Below are 17,421 nucleotides of genomic sequence, written 5' to 3'. Positions count from 1 at the left end.
CCGGCACTTTTCTTTTTTTAATCTTGTAAATGTTATACTGTCTGTTTTTAACATTATGTGCAAATAAACTAATCTAAACTAAAACTAAACATTATTCATCCCGTTATGCGTTGCCACGCATAATTCCTCCTCCTGCAGCTGCCACGGCGTTGGCCTTTTCTCTAATGTTGCTTTTCTCCTCCTCATATTTCTAATGTTGCTTTTCTCCTCCTCATATTTTAGTAGAATTAATCTCTGATCCTCACATGAGAAATAGGCCTACTGTTTTTCCCCCTCACATACGACGCTCAGTGACGCTCAGTGACGCTGCGCTTCTCTCATGATTGTGATTGGTCTGCTGCGTGCGCGTTCACGGCTCTTGATAAAGCAACTCTGGGTTGAGTTTCCGAGTTGATATCCAGCGTCGTGATACCGATTATCCTGATTGCCATTGTTAGGGTTAGTCAACCCAGGATAGGTCTGGGTAACCCAGGAAAGGTTGATCTCGCTTCGTGATACAGGCCCTGTGTATCATGTATTATTGTTATTGTTGTCATTAGATCTGGAGAAGTGCATGAATTTTGTTTTATATTCCAGAGGTGCAACTTACTTTCATCACTTTGCTCATTCAAATATTTTTTTTAGTTCATTTCAAACAGTTGTCCTCACTGATGGATTCAAAATGTGCTGAAAATTAAGTATTAATTTAAGATTAATGAGTGCAACTTTCAGTGCATTAAATTATAGACAGTAACACTCTAGATGAAGAAAAAATAATAATAATAACGCTTGCTTCAACTATGTTTGATTTTGTTAAACTTTAAATCAAGACTTGCAGAACTTAGAAACATTTTTTCAAAAACATGGCAAGATAAATCTGTGATGTGAAAAATTATTCAGCAGAGGGGCATATATAGGATAGAATGGTAAAACAGTAATACTGTATATTGCTTCTTCATGTTGCCTTTGCAGGTCTGAGGACAATGATGGAAAAGAACACTCCCCCTTCCTATCACATCAATACAACAGATGTGTCTGGAAAAAATGGCTCTAATTCTATCAACAAGCATGCTGAGCTGGGAAGCTCTCTCCACACTATGTCTCTCATTGTTTACTGCCTGGCCTTTGTTGTTGGTGTGCTCGGGAATGGAGTTGTTATCTGGGTGACCGGGTTCAAGATGAAGAAAACAGTGAACACAGTTTGGTTCCTCAACCTCGCTGTGGCCGACTTCCTCTTCACAGCGTTTCTGCCCCTGAATGTGGCGTACCTGGCTTTGGATTTCCACGGTTCTTTTGGCGAGTTCATATGCAAACTGAACAGCACATTAATCTCCCTGAACATGTTTGCCAGTGTCTACATTCTGATGGTGATCAGTGTGGACAGATATGTATCTGTGGTGTGGCCCATCTGGACCCAGATCCATCGAAATGTACGCAAGGCATCGTTTGTCAGTCTGGGTGTTTGGATACTGGCTCTGATTCTCAGCACTCCATACTTCATCTTCAGGGACACTGAACCTTCACAAAACAATAAAGACATTATCCACTGCTTATACAGCCTTTTCCTCTGTAAAGATGATGAAACACCATCTGTGAATCAGCTGCGACAGTTTCGTCATCAGGCCATGACCATCACCCGCTTCCTAATGGGATTTGTTGTCCCCTTCACTGTCATTGTCTTCTGTTATGCTGTGATAATCCATCGAATCAGAGAACACCCCATCCTGGCCAGCCAGTCAAGTCGCCCCTTTAAGATCATCGCTGCAGTCATCACCACTTTTTTCCTGTGCTGGGCTCCTTATCACATCATGGCTTTAATTGAATTAGTAAACTTCATACCTGCTTATCAAAGTGAAACATTATTCAATGTCACCACTATTGGGATCCCACTAACCACCGGCATGGCCTATATCAACAGCTGCTTGAACCCACTGCTGTATGTGTTCATGGCCCAAGATTTCAAGGATAAAGTCCGCAAATCCATCATGAAAATATTAGAGACTGCATTTCAGGAAGAGGTTTCTGGCTCTCAAACTGACGCAAAGTCAGCGGACACCAGTCAGAGCAAAGAGACATCAGCTCATAATACTGCAGTATAAGACAGTCCATGACGTGAAAAAACAAATATTTAAACCATGTAACTACAGCCTGAGTGTTTACATTCTGATGGAATTAGTCGATGGTTATATTAGACAATAAACTGTAATGCCTTTTGTGAGCTAAACCTTTGTTGGATAAGGTGGTAGTGGGATGTTTTTAATCATACAGAACAAATGGCCACAAGAGATCTGCACAGTGATGTTGTTATTTGCTCCTTGAATTACAACAGTGCCTTCAGTCTGTACCAATACAGAACTAAAGATGACTGTAAAATGTCATTTCCTTTTGTTTAGGAAATTACATTTTACAGAGCTAAAGATGATTGTAAAATGTAATTTCCTAAACAAAAGGACTCAGCAGTTATTTCAAAATTGGTATTACATGAGTTTAAATTCAAATTTGTGTAACACAAGCCACAAAAATAGGGTTTGTTGACAAAGGGAGCTTTGTGTTTTTTTCCATCTGTCCCTTACACAACAGATTGCAGTCACCATTTCCTTGCTTGTATGTGACAGCAAAGAAATCACGCAAACAATACAAGCCCCATGTTATTTATATCTGTTCCAACTGTGGATGTAGATCTTGTATTTTAATATTGCCACTATTTTTCATTTGGAGCTGAATTGTTAGTGTACGGAGCACCTGGAGGCCGTCAATCTACATTTTGTGTACCAATACCATGAGAAGTTAAGATGGACTGCTGGTTGATGAACATAATTGTTTTAATGTTTTGTAAGAGGAGGCTAATATATTCTAATCAGTCAATATGGAAGTCACTTACAGTTTATGTTTATAATGTGGCATTCTTATAGTTTCCTTGTCTTAGGCAGGTAGAAAATTGTGAGATGTAGCAACCTGTCTGTAAAAGCTTTACTTAATATATTTGATTTTGTTTTTATTTGAATCACAGTTGAATATGATGATGCAATTTTTTCTTGTTCTAATTATTTTCCATTAAAAAAATGTACTTTGACTTCACTGCTTTCTGTCTGTGATGTTTATAATCACATCATAATGTCACAAAAGACTATTGGTGTGTCTCAAATCACATACTTCTGTTACTGCACTTCTATGTAGTATACAATGTGCACTATGTAGTCATTGGCGTAGTGCTCGAATTTCGACAGGGTAGTGTTGTCTCAAACCAAACACGGCCGTTGTGCACTCACCGCAAATGATGACCGCAAATTAGCTAGTTAGCAAACTAGCATTAGCATTCGCATTATCGTTTGTGGTACCAAATCATTACAGACTGCTAAATTAACCCAATAAACATACTGCTGGCTTATACCTGTCAACAGTATAGTGGTGATTAGTGCAAAAAACACATGTATTTGTACAATGTTCACGGTCGCACAGTCCTCAGACGCTATTTCTAGTTTGAAAAGTGGTCCCTCCCCTTTCGCTGCGTAGCCAAGATGGCGACCATTAAGGGCGAGAAGTGTCCATAGTTCCACACTCAACTTCTTGACCGTTTTGAGTGCACCATCCAGGTACTCATAGTGCACTGCATTTTCTGTACTTCTCAGGGTGAACGGACTTATGCACTCAAAATATTAAATGTAAGTACAGAAGTAGGCGACACAGCATTTGCCTGAAATCTCTTTCTCCAGTATTATGATGCATACTTTAGATACATGCAGTGTTGGGGAAACTACTTCTGATTCTACTGCTGATTAGTTTATCTTGAAAGAAGTTGATCTACAGCAAATCTAGTTTGGTTACAAAACAAATTGACAATGTATTTGTGATACAGTTTTCTAGCAAATTATTATGCGAAAAGCCACACACCAGCATAAAATGCCACTCTACTGAGTTAGTTTCAAAAAGCGCCCACTTGTTCACAGGTCATAAAACAAAAAAGTAAAATACATCAGGAAGCTGTCTGGCCGACTGTGTGACACACATTTGACATTTAACCTGGCGAATTGTGAGTTCACCGAGGCTACTTTCACCTCCCTTGGTATGGTAGTGGGGCAGGGGCAGGTAAGGCCGGTACAGGCAAAGGTGGCCGCCATTCAGCAGTATCCAGTGCCCATAACCAAGATGGCGCTCATGTGGTTTTTAGAGCTGGTGGGGTATTATCTCAGTTTCTGTCTGAATTTTTCAACTGTGGTAGCTCCCCTGACAGATCTGTTGGAAGCTAGAGCACATTAGTGCATTAATGTACATTTAGTCAGAGTCGCAAGCAAGCTTTTGAAATGTTATATCTGTGTTGTGCTCTCCTCCTCCTGTCCTTGTAGCGCCTTGCATGGATCTTCTATTCGAGCTACAGGTGGATGCCAGCGATGCAGGTGCAGGGGCTATGTTGCCTCAGTCTGATGAAAACTGTTGAGCATTCTGTGAATTTTCTCTCTAGGAAATTTAATTCGTAGCAGTTATATTTTTCTGTCATACAGAAGGAGACTCTTGCTCTTGTGGGGGCAACAATTTGGAGTTTAAGTTGACTCTGGTGTTCCTCTTGTTGTCTGCACAGACCATAACCCACTGACATTCTTTCACTCCTTGTGTTGCGCAAACCACAGATTAATGCGTTGGTTCCTCTTTTTGCAATCATACTAAGCTCGTAAACTGGTTGTAAAACAAGGAAATGATGATTAAAAGTAAATTGTACATAACCTACAGCTGAATAGCACCCTGTTACATTGTATACAGTAGTCGTAATCATTGTTGTTTGATCATCTGTCGGGATTCACTAAAGGAACACAGATTTATGGGGGGGGGGGGGGGGGGCGGCAGACTCCCATGCACTACATGGCTGTGTTGCTGGTGCTTCATCTTTTGTGTTGCAAGAGCTGAGAGGAGGGCGTCAACTGATTGGGCCACAAGTGAACCTGGTGTGTGTGTGTGCTGGGGTAAATACCCCCTCCTTTGTCAGTATCGCTCTCTCACGACCTGAGGACTGTGCCTGTTTTTTGTCTCTGTTATTCACATACACTGACACACATTCACACATGCTTTCATTACTGACTTACTGACGGTATACATTGTATTATTAAATTCATGTTTTTGTTAATAAGGTATTATTCTTGGCAGCCAGCTCGTTTTGTCTCCTGTTTTTATCACAACTTTTGAGCCAGGCTGTGACACAATTCTTGGAAAGTGCAAGGAATGTCACCTTTGGTTTTGTATACAATGTCCATCGGTCAGACACCTGCCTTCCAGAAACTAAAGACCAGGTGGGGGTACTGCACAGGTGATGCCTGCAGAGGTGGTTTACCAGCCGTCTCTTGGATGCCAAGAAGCATGAGCAACACTTGGTTCCCAGTCCGCCCTCAGCACAAGACGACCTGACAAACTGAGGGTTCCCACAACACCTGTTGCAGGGAACACTACTGGGACAAGTGATCTCCCACATTGCGGTGCTCACAGAAGCGTCCCTGAAAGGGTGGGGAGGGACCTGCCCGGGTAGAGCAGTAGGTGGCACGTGGCCTATAATGGAGGTCCAACACATCAACCTCACCTCCTCAGTGACAGCTTACCATCTCTGAACCATAGTTGGAAACGCGTTGGCTTATTAATATAAATTTTAGCTTGGCTCATTATTAGGTGGTAACCAGCTTCTAGCGGTGTGGACCACTCTGCAGAAGGAAGAATGGCAAGGCGTTCGGGTGTTGTTCACCAACAGTGGCTTTATTGCAGTCTTCACCACAAAACAACAAACACAGCCTTCTCAGGTTAAAACCTAGCCCTGAGCTCATCTACACACTTTATTCTGCTGACTATTATCACTCTTTGCCACCTGCCATCTTCACCATGACACCCCAAGAGAGCCACTTCCCTTCATACACACAAAGCACACGTCACACCCTTACAGGTTACCCACAACGCCAACACCCGTAAAGGGTAAAAAGGGTGAGCCGGTAACACTTGGTTGCTTTGTGGCTGATAAAATAATTAGCGAACCAGCCCCGGGGGTTTAGATGAATTAGCCGACGCTATCCACTAAAGACAGTATTTTTTTACGTTTGCTAGCCAGCAATACGTTCGTGTTACAAAGCAAGCCAACCTCAGCTAACATTAGCCAGCTGAAACCACAATATCACAATATATTTCACATGCTAGTGTTTCCTCTAGCATTTAATTTGTGATATGAGGTACTGAATTTGATGAATTTACTGTTTATCAAACCCCAAATGAGACAAAATTTAGGTAGACGACGGCAGCTCCGGACGTTCAGTCAGGGTCTGTAACAGCTCAAATTAAGCCAGTGCAAACCTCAACAGTAAGTGAAGGTCCCTCCCCGGGCTGCAGCTGCAAAAATTTTATAACAGAAACACAGCATGTGTGGGCTCTGTGTTGTGGTGGGTGTTGGTCGTTTGTTGACATCAGCGGACTCCATCTTTTAGCTTATGTTACTGTTGCACACTGTGGCTGAGCTGAAAAGTGATGCAGCACATTGTTGGGAGAAGTTTGCCTTGAGGGCTTTCTGGGTTACTGAAGGTTACATTTTATCCCATTGTTTGGATTTTCCACAAAAAATTAGGCCCAGGTCCTTAACATTGAAGCTAATCCACAGGCTGCAGGCGACCGAGAGTCGGGGTAGGTCTCAGTTCTTAAGTTATGTAACAATCCATTCACCCATTAGCAATAAAAAAGGATAAAGACATGAAAAAAGTAACAGTACCTTTAACATATATCTCAGAGTCCTGTCTCATATTTATTACTGATTAAAATGTTGTTGTTTTTTTGCAAATTTAATGTGATTAAATTACCAGTTTAATTAGCCTACATTGAGTTCACTACTCACCAGAACTGGATACACAATATACTTTTTGTTGTTGATGATCTTTATTATCATTATTGTAGACTGTCTTGATAAAATTAACAGAGGGAAATGTTCTACATATAAGTGTAGGCCAGGTCAAACAGAGATTCTCCATGCAGCATCCTGTAATGTGCAGAATTTGCAGAATCAGGTGCTTCTCAGACCGAGGACAGCAAACTTTTTGTGCTTTTAAAGGCTGGAAATTAATTTGAAATTAAAATAATAAAGTGTGCGGCAGTGCATTCTAGTTAGCAAAGTGGGTACCTCATTAGTCAGTTATGATTTTATTTGAATATTTCGAGAACAACTCAGTTACTGCCAATAGCTTTTCACACCCTGAATAGATAGTGTTCTGATAATCTCAGTTGGGTAACCTTTACGACAGATGTGTTGGTCTTATTAGTGGAATTGTTTGGACAGTTTGGGGGGAAACTAATGAAAATATTTAGATCCTCCTGTACAATTTAACAATGTAATCTTTAATGTGAAAAGTATTATTTAAATCCTCTGTCACCGTTAAATAAAAAAGAAGAGCCATTCAAAACTGTGAGTGAATTGTGCGAACATTTTAGCCAAGGCCATACTGTTGTGTAATTTGATTTGTTTGCCTGATATAAACTATCAGTCTTGTTTGGAGGGAAGGTTTTGTGCTTGACTAAACTTAGGAGTAGTTTCTAAAGATATCAGTTGCACATGTGTGTTTCTAAGTTTCAGAGGAAATAAGATAAACGGAGATGCTGACAGGAAGAAACTGTTCATAACCTAGACTTGTGAAATTCCCCTAATGCTTCCATTGATTCTAATAATTTCTCAGATATACATATATTCTTACCTCAGATCTCTTTTGCTTGCAGGGATGGATTAACATTGGAAACGGTTATGTGAAGGGTAGCAAAAAGAGAGTGTCAAACTGCTTGGCAGCCCTCAATTAATGGGAAGTGCTGCAAATTCAAACAGTTTCAAACAGTAACATGGTGCAATTACACTCCACATCAAGCAAGTATAATCCACATCAATCCACGGTCATCTAACAACCCATAATTTTAAGCATTGAAATTGTTTGGTTACTTGTTGATTTCTCTTTTAGGGAGTCCCAAAGGACAGAGGCTCTACTGTGTGCTATTTGAAAAAGGCAGACAACTCAGAGCAAGAAATGTACTGTAATATATCTTGAAGCAAAGCAGCACTTACATTAGTTAGACATGGCGCAGGACTGAAGCTGACATTGGGGACACTGATGCCCTCAGTATTATCTCTGGAAATTTGAGGGCTGTAGCATTGTGGGGCAACACAATCTCACTCCAACCTCATCACATATCGATGTTTGGTCATGGACTTTCCACGTCCAGATCTGATTTGCAAGGTAACATGAGTGTGTTGGTTGCTGACGTAGTGGGGCGTCATGTCAACTTTGGCTTGTTACTTGCAATGTCTGTTCAAAATACACCTAAGTTTTCACAGGAAATGTAGAGATTGCATACAGTCTCTTTCAAGATTAATGCGCTATGTTGATACAACTTCCCGAATTGACACTTTTCTCCTTCAACAGCAAACACACATGGTTACGTTTAGCCAACATAAGCATGTGGTTGGGTTTAGGAAAAATGAACAAGGTCTGGCTGTACAGTTACAGGAAGCAAACACCGACCTCCTGGGTGAAAGCCAGTGGCTGTTGGACCCATCCACCACCCCTCCCACCTGCCCACTTTGGACTTTGGCTGCCTTATTTTTGTTCTCGTCTCATTCTTGTGTGTCTGACGCCGCAAGTCACTGCCCAAGTGTTGGATTTCAACAACTTCGGAGTGAGATGGGGTTGTGTGAAAAAGTTTACATTCTGCAATTAGAAACACATGTGTGGTATTTTATTGATATATTTCAATTAAATTACTTTAGGCAAAATAAAATAAGATAAAACTTTATTTAGGCCTAGAGGGAAAATTTGGCAAATTGTAATAAAAATGGCTGAACAGTATTTATATCAGCCATGGTGGAGAAGAGGTTGACACAGCAACACAGTATCTAGAAAATGAAGATAACTGATCAGCTGACCAAGTTAATAATCTCTAACAAAATAAAAAGCTCATTGCACTCATGACCTCAGTGTTGCTAAAATCTTGGCTACGGCTCTGCTGAATGTCTGTACATTGGCCTACACTAAAATAGATGTTACCTAAATGTAATTCCAGTTCTATGAGTTCAAACTCACCATCATATTACTTTATTCCACTGAGGCACTGCCTTGGCACCCTATGACAGATTACTCGAGGCAATTCAGGTGGTAGCATGCACAACCAAAGCATGTGCATGTGCTGCGTGAAGAGGGCTAAGAGGAGCATGGTCTTGATGACAAAACACCCAGGCCCACATGCTCCAGGGGCTCAGAGATGGTCCGGAGAGACCACCCAAAACCATTTTCTAAAACTGAGTCATTTTCTTGTTTTGCATCTGTCCAATGTAGTTGTTGCCCCACCATTTCCCACCTACCGATTATAGATCCTTACGTGTCTAATTCACAAAATATAAATAGGCCAATTCAAGAAAGACATAAATGACAACACACAAAGGAATTAACATTACAGAAATACATTGTATAGATAACCATCAAATATTCATAATAATAATCACTGAAGAAAGTGGATTTGCCAAACAACTGGAATTTTTCATGAGAACGTTTGAGAATACATAATTTTTGTTTTTTATGAATCACTACGTGTTACATGTGGACCAGCCTAAATGTGACGACAACATCACTGAGTATTCTTATCAGGAGCATGCTTTCATTATCCTGTCAGAGTTTTACTAGGGTTACGGCTGCTGCAGACATATCCTCATCCAACCGGCGAACTCTGAGAAAGGTAATGTAAACCAGACATTAAAATGAAGATGAAGCTATACCATGACAAACCCCTTGCCTTTGGATTATATTTTTAAAAAATGCTTTTTATTTCAGAGAACTTAATGCTTTTCCTGTTTATTTTGTTTGTTTGTTTTGGTTTTTGTTGATGGAGATGGATTCTTTTAGACCTAAAGGATGCTGAGTTACTGTTAAACTGATAATTAGGTCCATATACTTCATATACTGTACAGTAGTTTATATTAGCCTTTGTTTTGTTTAAGAAGGGGAAAGTGGTTTAATGTGCATAGATTCTGATGACCCATCTTTTCCAAAACTTGTATTCATTTCATGCGTGTGTGTGTGTGTGTGTGTGTGTGTGTGTGTGTGTGTGTGTGTGTGTGTGAAAACAAACAAGTAATTTTTTTCATGCTGTCATTGCAGCTCTAAAGACAAAAATGGAGAAAATTACCACTACCCCTTTCTATTACATCGATGCCACTGATGTATCCGATGCAAATGACTCTCTGTATGAAGACGACGAGTATGCTGAGCTCAGAAAGTCTCTCCACTCCATGTCTCTCGTTGTTTACTGCCTGGCCTTTGTTCTTGGTGTTCCCGGGAATGGAGTGGTTATCTGGGTGACCGGATTCAAGATGAAGAAAACAGTTAACACAGTTTGGTTCCTCAACCTCGCTGTGGCCGACTTCCTCTTCACAGCATTCCTGCCCCTGAGTGTGACCTACACAGCTTTGGATTTTCACTGGCCTTTCGGCAGATTCATGTGCAAACTTCATGGCACTGTAAGCTCCCTGAACATGTTTGCCAGTGTCTACATTCTGGTGGTGATCAGTGTGGACAGATGTGTGTCTGTGGTGTGGCCCGTCTGGGCCCAGAACCACCGAAGTGTGCAGAAGGCGTCATTTGTGAGTCTGGGTGTTTGGATACTGGCTCTGATTCTCAGCGCTCCATACTTCATCTTCAGGGACACTGGCTCCTCAATGTACGATGACGACACCATCAACTGCTTATACAACTTTGCATTTTCTGATGACTATGAAACACCGTCTGTGAATCAGCTGAGACAGTTTCGTCATCAGGCCATGATCATCAGCCACTTCTTCCTGGGATTTGTTGTCCCCTTCACTGTCATTGTCTCCTGCTATGCTGTGATAATCCATCGAATCAGAAGCAACCGCACCCTGGCCAGCCAGTCAAGTCGCCCTTTTAAGATCATCGCTGCAGTTATCACCACTTTTTTCCTGTGCTGGACTCCTTATCACATCATGGCTTTAATTGAGGCAGTGAAATACATGCCTAACCACGCGAGTGAAACATTAGAGCATGTTATCGTTATTGGTACTCCTTTTGCAAAGAGTCTGGCCTTTCTCAACAGCTGCCTGAACCCACTGCTGTATGTCTTCATGGGCCGAGATTTCAAAGACAGAGTTCATAAATCCATCCTGAATGTTTTGGAGATTGCCTTCCAGGAGGACATGTCTCGCGCTAACACCTACAAAAAGTCTGCAGTCACCAGTCGAAGCAAGTCAGTGCATGATGCTGTGGTATAAGATTATCAATAAATAAACAAATACTGTACAATTGAATAGCACGTAATTTTCACACATATGTAATTGTCAATAACATGCATGTTTTAGTGGTGTGAGTACCTACATGGTATGAGCTAACAGTGATCTTATGGTAACAATTGTACAGTTTTCATTAGTTAGTTTGCCATTATTCCTCAACCCTTAGACAACATACAGTAAAACCACGGGAAATGAATGGCCCACTTATTCTTTGTTGAATGTGCAAATCAATACTGTGATATGTGACATACTTGTCTATAAAACTTAATTCTAATGTCTTTGATTGGTTATGGTTTAGTATAATCATTCATTTAACATAATGTATCACTGATACATAGGCCACTGTGGACACAGAGCGAGGGATGTTTGTATGTATCACACACACAACTCATCTATAACGCCTCAGGAGTATTTACGGACTTGCCGGTCACAATATGTACATTTTGTTAGTGTTAGATTTTCTTTTTTATCATTAAAGCCTTTTTCCAGTATATTCACTGATCAGCAGAGGGACATGTTTTACATCCTAAAGTTCAAGTCAGAGAGGTTCTGCATTCACACTCAAGCAATGTATGGCTGAAATATCAGTTGTGTGTGCTCCAGTTTTCTCTCCTTGTTTTTAAAAATGTAATTTCCAGCGGTGCCGGTGAACGCATTTTTCTGAGCATGTGGGGGGAGTGATTTTGCTAAGTGCCAGGCTCATAAAATACATGGCTTGCTTATACTGATATGTTTGTTACAAAATGTTATGTGTATTTGTAAACATACAAGTAAATTTTGTCTGTAGCACGTACAGCTCTTGATTGTAATGAACGCAGTTGGGTGGATGGGGCGATGGCGCAGCCGAAGGAAACATGACGCTCACCTTTTAGGACTATGAGTGGACATTTAACAGCGGTACAGATGGAATCTGACAAATTACATGTCATGTTAATACTGTTATTTTTGATTTACCCTAGTTTATTGTTTATATTACTATGGTTTATTTGCTTTTATTTTATCTATTAGTATAAGTTCTGATGTTGTTTGGTGTTATTGGAACATTTGTAATCCAATAAACTTTAAGTCATGAAAAAATGTAATTTCCAGAATAGATATACATTTTACACTCTTTATTCATGGAGGAAAGAAGAACATGAAAACATTTTGATCTTCACAGTGTAGAGTATGAGATGTATTTTTGGACTAATGGCCTTTCTTAAACACACTAATGATAGCAGCTGCGCTTCAGGTGCTTTTCTGTATTTTCAGAGGAGATCTGAGTAAAGTGTGAAACAGGGTGCTGACAGAAAAGAACATGCAGGTAACCTAGATGTGTGCAAAATTACAAAATAAATTCTAATAAAATGCTAGGAAAAGATATAGTCTTACTTAACATCTATTTTGTTTGCAGGCATTGATCTTGATATGCAGCATAGTTTATACCTTGAGTAAGCGTGAGCTTGACCAACAAAGAGAAGAATATATTATGGTAGACATGAGGAGATGTCGCTGCTTTCACAGTTTTATTGAACAATGAATTTCCAGACAACGAGGCATGACATCACAGATCCTGTATGTCTTTGTAACAAAGGAAAACATTTAAGAATTAATGTACAGAAGAAGTTCAATTAATAACTAATCATATTTTAGGCTAAATAACAGCCTAATTATAATTGCAAAAAGTAAAAAGTGGACTTTTTACTTTTTTGCAAGTTTCTGACACTTGCAACACAAGAGGAATTTGTTAGAGGAAGTATTAAAGAAAAAAAACGTATAAATGTGGGAGGCATGTTACACGTGATCCAGCCTCGTGACGTGACATATCTCTGCAGTCTTATAAACCTGTCAGATCTTGACCACAGCTAAAAGTGCTGCACGTCCTCATTCAACTTAAGAACTTTACAAAAGGTAAGGAAAGCTGCTGTTGTTATGTGTTATGCTCTGAATTTGAATCTGTGCAAGATTAATTAAAATAATAAAATAAAACAGACAAATAAAGGCATCTAATGTTTGCTATAGTTACCCTCATAAACACAAAACTGAAATTTAATATCATTGGCACTCACTCTAATGACTAATAAAGTCAGCCGACAGGAAATCAGTTGCTTTTCTACATGAACAAGGAATGTTGAAGATCAGTTTGTCAGGGAAGCTGCTGTCAAACTGATAAATAAAGGCTGTATCTACAAATCACAGGCCTACAGTATCATCACATTTTCTTCCTTTATGTACATTGAATTTCCTTTTTCATTTCCAGAAGCATGTGCTATGAATGAATGAAAGTTTTTTTTTTCAAACATGTGCAAAAAAACAACAAAACAAACAAAAAAAACTAACAAAATTAAATTAAAAACATGCAAAAATGACCTTAAAGCACCATAAGCAATAAACCTAAACAATGTGTTACATGTCCGAAAAGAAGTTGGAAGAAGTTTACACTATAGGCAATTAAGCTTTATGCAGAAAGTTTTTAAATGTGAAATGAAATGAACCAAAAATACACACATACATATGCATATAACTAATGCATATGATTCATGATGATTTCATGCATGGGCTAATAAGGGATGCATACATCACGATCAGTGGTGTATCAGCCAAAAGCCATTGGAATATGTGAGGGAGATAATATCCACTTCCTCCTCCCTAACCTATCTACCTGAAAATGAAATGTTAACATGAAGTTACCGCCTAGGACTGAAATTGCTATAAGATTAGTTTAAGTCATGTATAGATCTTATCTATCTGTTACCATTGCAGGTCTCAGGACAACGATGGAGATGAACGCTACTGCTTCCAATCACTCCTATCACATCAATGCAACACATGTGTCTGGAAAAAATGTTCCTATGTCTTCAGACAACTATGCTGAGCTGAGAAAGTCTCTCAACATCATGTCTGTCATTGTTTACTCCCTGGCCTTTGTTCTTGGTGTGCTCGGGAATGGAGTAGTTATCTGGGTGACCGGATTCAAGATGAAGAAAACAGTTAACACAGTTTGGTTTCTCAACCTCGCTGTGGCCGACTTCCTCTTCACAGCATTTCTGCCTCTGAGTGTTGCGTACACAGCTTTGAAATTTCACTGGCCTTTCGGCAAGTTCATGTGCAAACTGGGCGGCGGACTGAACTTACTGAACATCTTTGCCAGTGTCTACATTCTGGTGGTGATCAGTGTGGACAGATGTGTGTCTGTGGTGTGGCCCGTCTGGGCCCAGAACCATCGCAATGTACGCAAGGCGTCATTCATGAGTCTGGGTGTTTGGATACTGGCTCTGATTCTCAGCGCCCCATACTTCATCTTCAGGGACACTCTATCATTCAGCAATGGCGTCACTATCTGCATCTACAATTTTGCCCTTTCTGATGACTATAAAACACCATCTGTGAATCAGCTGCGACAGTTTCGTCATCGGGCTGTGATCATTACACGCTTCGTCCTGGGATTTGTTGTCCCCTTCACTGTCATTGTCTCCTGCTATGCTGTGATAATCCATCGAATCAGAAGAAACCGCACCCTGGCCAGCCAGTCAAGTCGCCCCTTTAAGATCATCGCTGCAGTGATCATCACTTTTTTCCTGTGCTGGGCTCCCTATCACATCATGGCTTTAATTGAGATGGTCTATCCCAATCCTGCTTCTCGCACTGAAACAATAGTCTATGCCTTTACTGTCGGTACTCCCCTAGTAACCAACCTGGCTTTTATCAACAGTTGCCTGAACCCACTGCTGTATGTGTTCATGGGCCGAGATTATAAGGATAAGGTCTGCAAATCCATCCTGAGTGTATTTGAAAGGGCCTTCCAGGAAGACGTTTCTTGCTCTCACACTGACTCAAAGTCAATGGACACCAGGCAGAGCGCTGAGATGTCAGCTCTTAATACTGAAGTATAAGGCTGTCAGTGACAGCCTTGAAGAAACAAATACTGAAAATGTGCAAATGATCTTCACAAATGTGACAGAATATAAAAAAACCTTATTTTGTTATAGAATATATCAGACTGTAAATTACCTTACAGAACAGATTTTTACTGAATATAGATTTTACACAATCAGGCTGATAGCAAGTTCATTTTGTACAGCATTGTCCCCACCTCAAGCTACCCAACGTCCTTTACCACCAGGATGTGAGCAACATGGCACCCCCCACAGAAACCACCTCTTGGCTGATCTGCACTTTTTGGGGGGGTTGAGGTTTTGTATTGTCATTTCCTCTTTTAGTCTGTATGGTAATTTTCCCACTGTATATCTCCCTTTTTCTCATGGTGCACCCTGGGTGCTTTTATAAACATTTTATTGCATATTTTTTATTTTTACTCAAGGACAATCAAATGCAAGTCTAATAAATACTCACTCTAGCTGCTTTGAGCTTAATATATTCATAAAGCAGCAATCGCTTGTTGGCTTAGTCTGGTCTTTTGGTTTTTGTTTGGCCCTAACTGGGTCAAAACTGAAAAGTCGGTTATTGATGCTGTGGTATGAAGTTATCCATGACATGAATAAACAAATGCTGTAAGTGTACATAGCAAATAATTTTCACACACGTGCCTGTAAATACCAGATAGTGTAGTAATACCTCTATTGTTACTGTGACCTATCCCATGGTAGTAGTTGTAAGGTTTTCATGACATTGCTACATGAGTTTACCATCATTCCTGACCCCTTAGACAGCATACAGTAACACCACAGGAAAGGAATGGCCCACCTATTCTTTGAATGACTGTGGATATGAATATTGGGATATGTAACATGAAGTTATCTGTAAAAGCTTATTCTCATGTATTTTATTGTATTTCTATTTGAATTATAAATGATGATAATGATTGTCATTGTAATTTTTCTTGCTCTCATTATTTTCCATCATTAAAATATGATTTAAACATGTCTGTTTCCCATCCATGACACCTGATCTGATAACACCTCAAGAAAATTTATTCTAACTACCAAGTTGCCGATCACAGAATATACATGTTGTTATTGATCATCTGTCTTTCTTTATAATAATAACTGACCAGCAGAGTGACCTGTTTTACATTTCAAAGTCTATTTCAACTCAAAGGAAGTTCTCCATGCACCTTTAAGAAATGTGTGACTGACTTAGCTGCGTTATTCTTTCTGATGGTAAATGCTGCTGTGACTTTCTTGTAACATGATGCAGAGCAGTGGCATTAAGGTAGTTACAATTGGCCCCAGTGCACCCTATTATAAAGGGCCCTAGTGCACACTAGTTACAAGTTATGCACCTAAACTAGTTACCATATTTTCTTATCGTCTGGTCACATGATCAAATAGAGACTTGACAATGGATAAAGTCAACATACTGCACATATGACCCTGTAATCATGATCCCATATATGCAAATGACAAAAATATAGTAGAAAATAAGGAAGTATTCATTGAATTGAATAGTTTTATAGTTTATCTAGTGTGAATGAGCATTTATTTTATAACATATTTTGTTATGTTCCTACTGACTATTTTACAAGACAAAAATCATAGAAAACATGATGGAGATAGATTTGCATCTCAGAGGCGTATCATCTTTAATTTAATGTGAGCTTTTCTTTGAGCTCAGGCATATGTTTAAGGTGGCATTCTTAATTACTCAATTGCCCCACTGCAACTTCCTCACTTGCACTATCTATATTTATGCTCCTGATGCAGGGTGGAGAGAGGGGACATTAAATGATGTAGCCTACATGTTCAGGTGTTAATTAAACAGGAAACCAAGTAATCACACTAACCTCAAGCAAACATGAACTCAACCCACAAAGGAAAAACCCATTATGCAGCACTGATAAACATGAGACGTCACCACTTTCCACTGCTCAGTTATTTATCTCAACAACTCACAGATTTCTCTTTTCCAAAATGCAGATGCTCTTTAATGTGGCATTTGGAGATGTGGTCTACTCAGATGAGCTTGTTTTAAATACTGGGGCACCACAGGGCTGTGTGCTGTCACCACTGCTGTTTTACATTCATACAAATAAAATGACTGCCCACAGCAATAATGTCAAGCTGTTTAAATATGAAGATGATACGGCTCTGGTTGTTCCTCTTCTGGAAGATAATGCCATGTATGAAGAGAGTCGCTTTAGCCAGGTCACTGCTCCTCAGGACTGGTGTCAGGTAAGTAAACTGGAGATGAATGTGGCCGAAACAAAAGAACTT

At 39.9% G+C, this 17,421-nt stretch overlaps 4 protein-coding genes across 4 annotated transcripts in view; 3 read left to right on the top strand and 1 right to left on the bottom strand.

Annotated features, from left to right (window-relative positions):
• Positions 1 to 2,968, top strand: part of LOC126391859 (chemerin-like receptor 1) — a 4,094-nt gene extending 1,126 nt beyond the window's left edge. The window contains exon 2 of the mRNA XM_050046826.1: positions 952 to 2,968. Coding sequence (XP_049902783.1) covers positions 963 to 2,078 — 1,116 coding nt within the window. The 5' untranslated portion in view covers positions 952 to 962 and the 3' untranslated portion in view covers positions 2,079 to 2,968. The remainder of the gene's footprint in view (positions 1 to 951) is intronic.
• A 6,703-nt stretch (positions 2,969 to 9,671) lies between these two features.
• On the top strand, positions 9,672 to 11,251 carry LOC126391905 (chemerin-like receptor 1). Its single transcript, XM_050046908.1, has 2 exons — positions 9,672 to 9,702; positions 10,125 to 11,251. Exon 2 carries the CDS (start codon positions 10,139 to 10,141, stop codon positions 11,249 to 11,251), a length of 1,113 nt encoding a protein of 370 aa, XP_049902865.1. The 5' UTR covers positions 9,672 to 9,702; positions 10,125 to 10,138.
• Positions 11,252 to 13,127: 1,876 nt separating this feature from the next.
• Positions 13,128 to 16,128, top strand: LOC126391740 (chemerin-like receptor 1). Its single transcript, XM_050046658.1, has 2 exons — positions 13,128 to 13,159; positions 14,012 to 16,128. The coding sequence occupies exon 2, from the start codon at positions 14,026 to 14,028 to the stop codon at positions 15,139 to 15,141; it is 1,116 nt and encodes a 371-aa protein (XP_049902615.1). The 5' UTR covers positions 13,128 to 13,159; positions 14,012 to 14,025; the 3' UTR covers positions 15,142 to 16,128.
• A 1,225-nt stretch (positions 16,129 to 17,353) lies between these two features.
• LOC126391716 (glucocorticoid modulatory element-binding protein 1-like) overlaps positions 17,354 to 17,421 on the bottom strand; it is an 8,064-nt gene continuing 7,996 nt past the window's right edge. The window contains exon 8 of the mRNA XM_050046619.1: positions 17,354 to 17,388. Coding sequence (XP_049902576.1) covers positions 17,354 to 17,388 — 35 coding nt within the window. The remainder of the gene's footprint in view (positions 17,389 to 17,421) is intronic.

This window comes from Epinephelus moara, chromosome 6, assembly GCF_006386435.1.
Source record: "Epinephelus moara isolate mb chromosome 6, YSFRI_EMoa_1.0, whole genome shotgun sequence".
Classification (NCBI taxonomy): domain Eukaryota; kingdom Metazoa; phylum Chordata; class Actinopteri; order Perciformes; family Serranidae; genus Epinephelus; species Epinephelus moara.
Note: the sequence above shows the minus strand (reverse complement) of the source record. Positions and strands in the feature narration are given on the sequence as shown.

Excerpts from the sequence above, each read along its gene's own strand:
- LOC126391740 (XM_050046658.1), top strand. The coding sequence starts at position 14,026 with ATGGAGATGAACGCTACTGCTTCCAATCACTCCTATCACATCAATGCA.
- LOC126391905 (XM_050046908.1), top strand. The coding sequence starts at position 10,139 with ATGGAGAAAATTACCACTACCCCTTTCTATTACATCGATGCCACTGAT.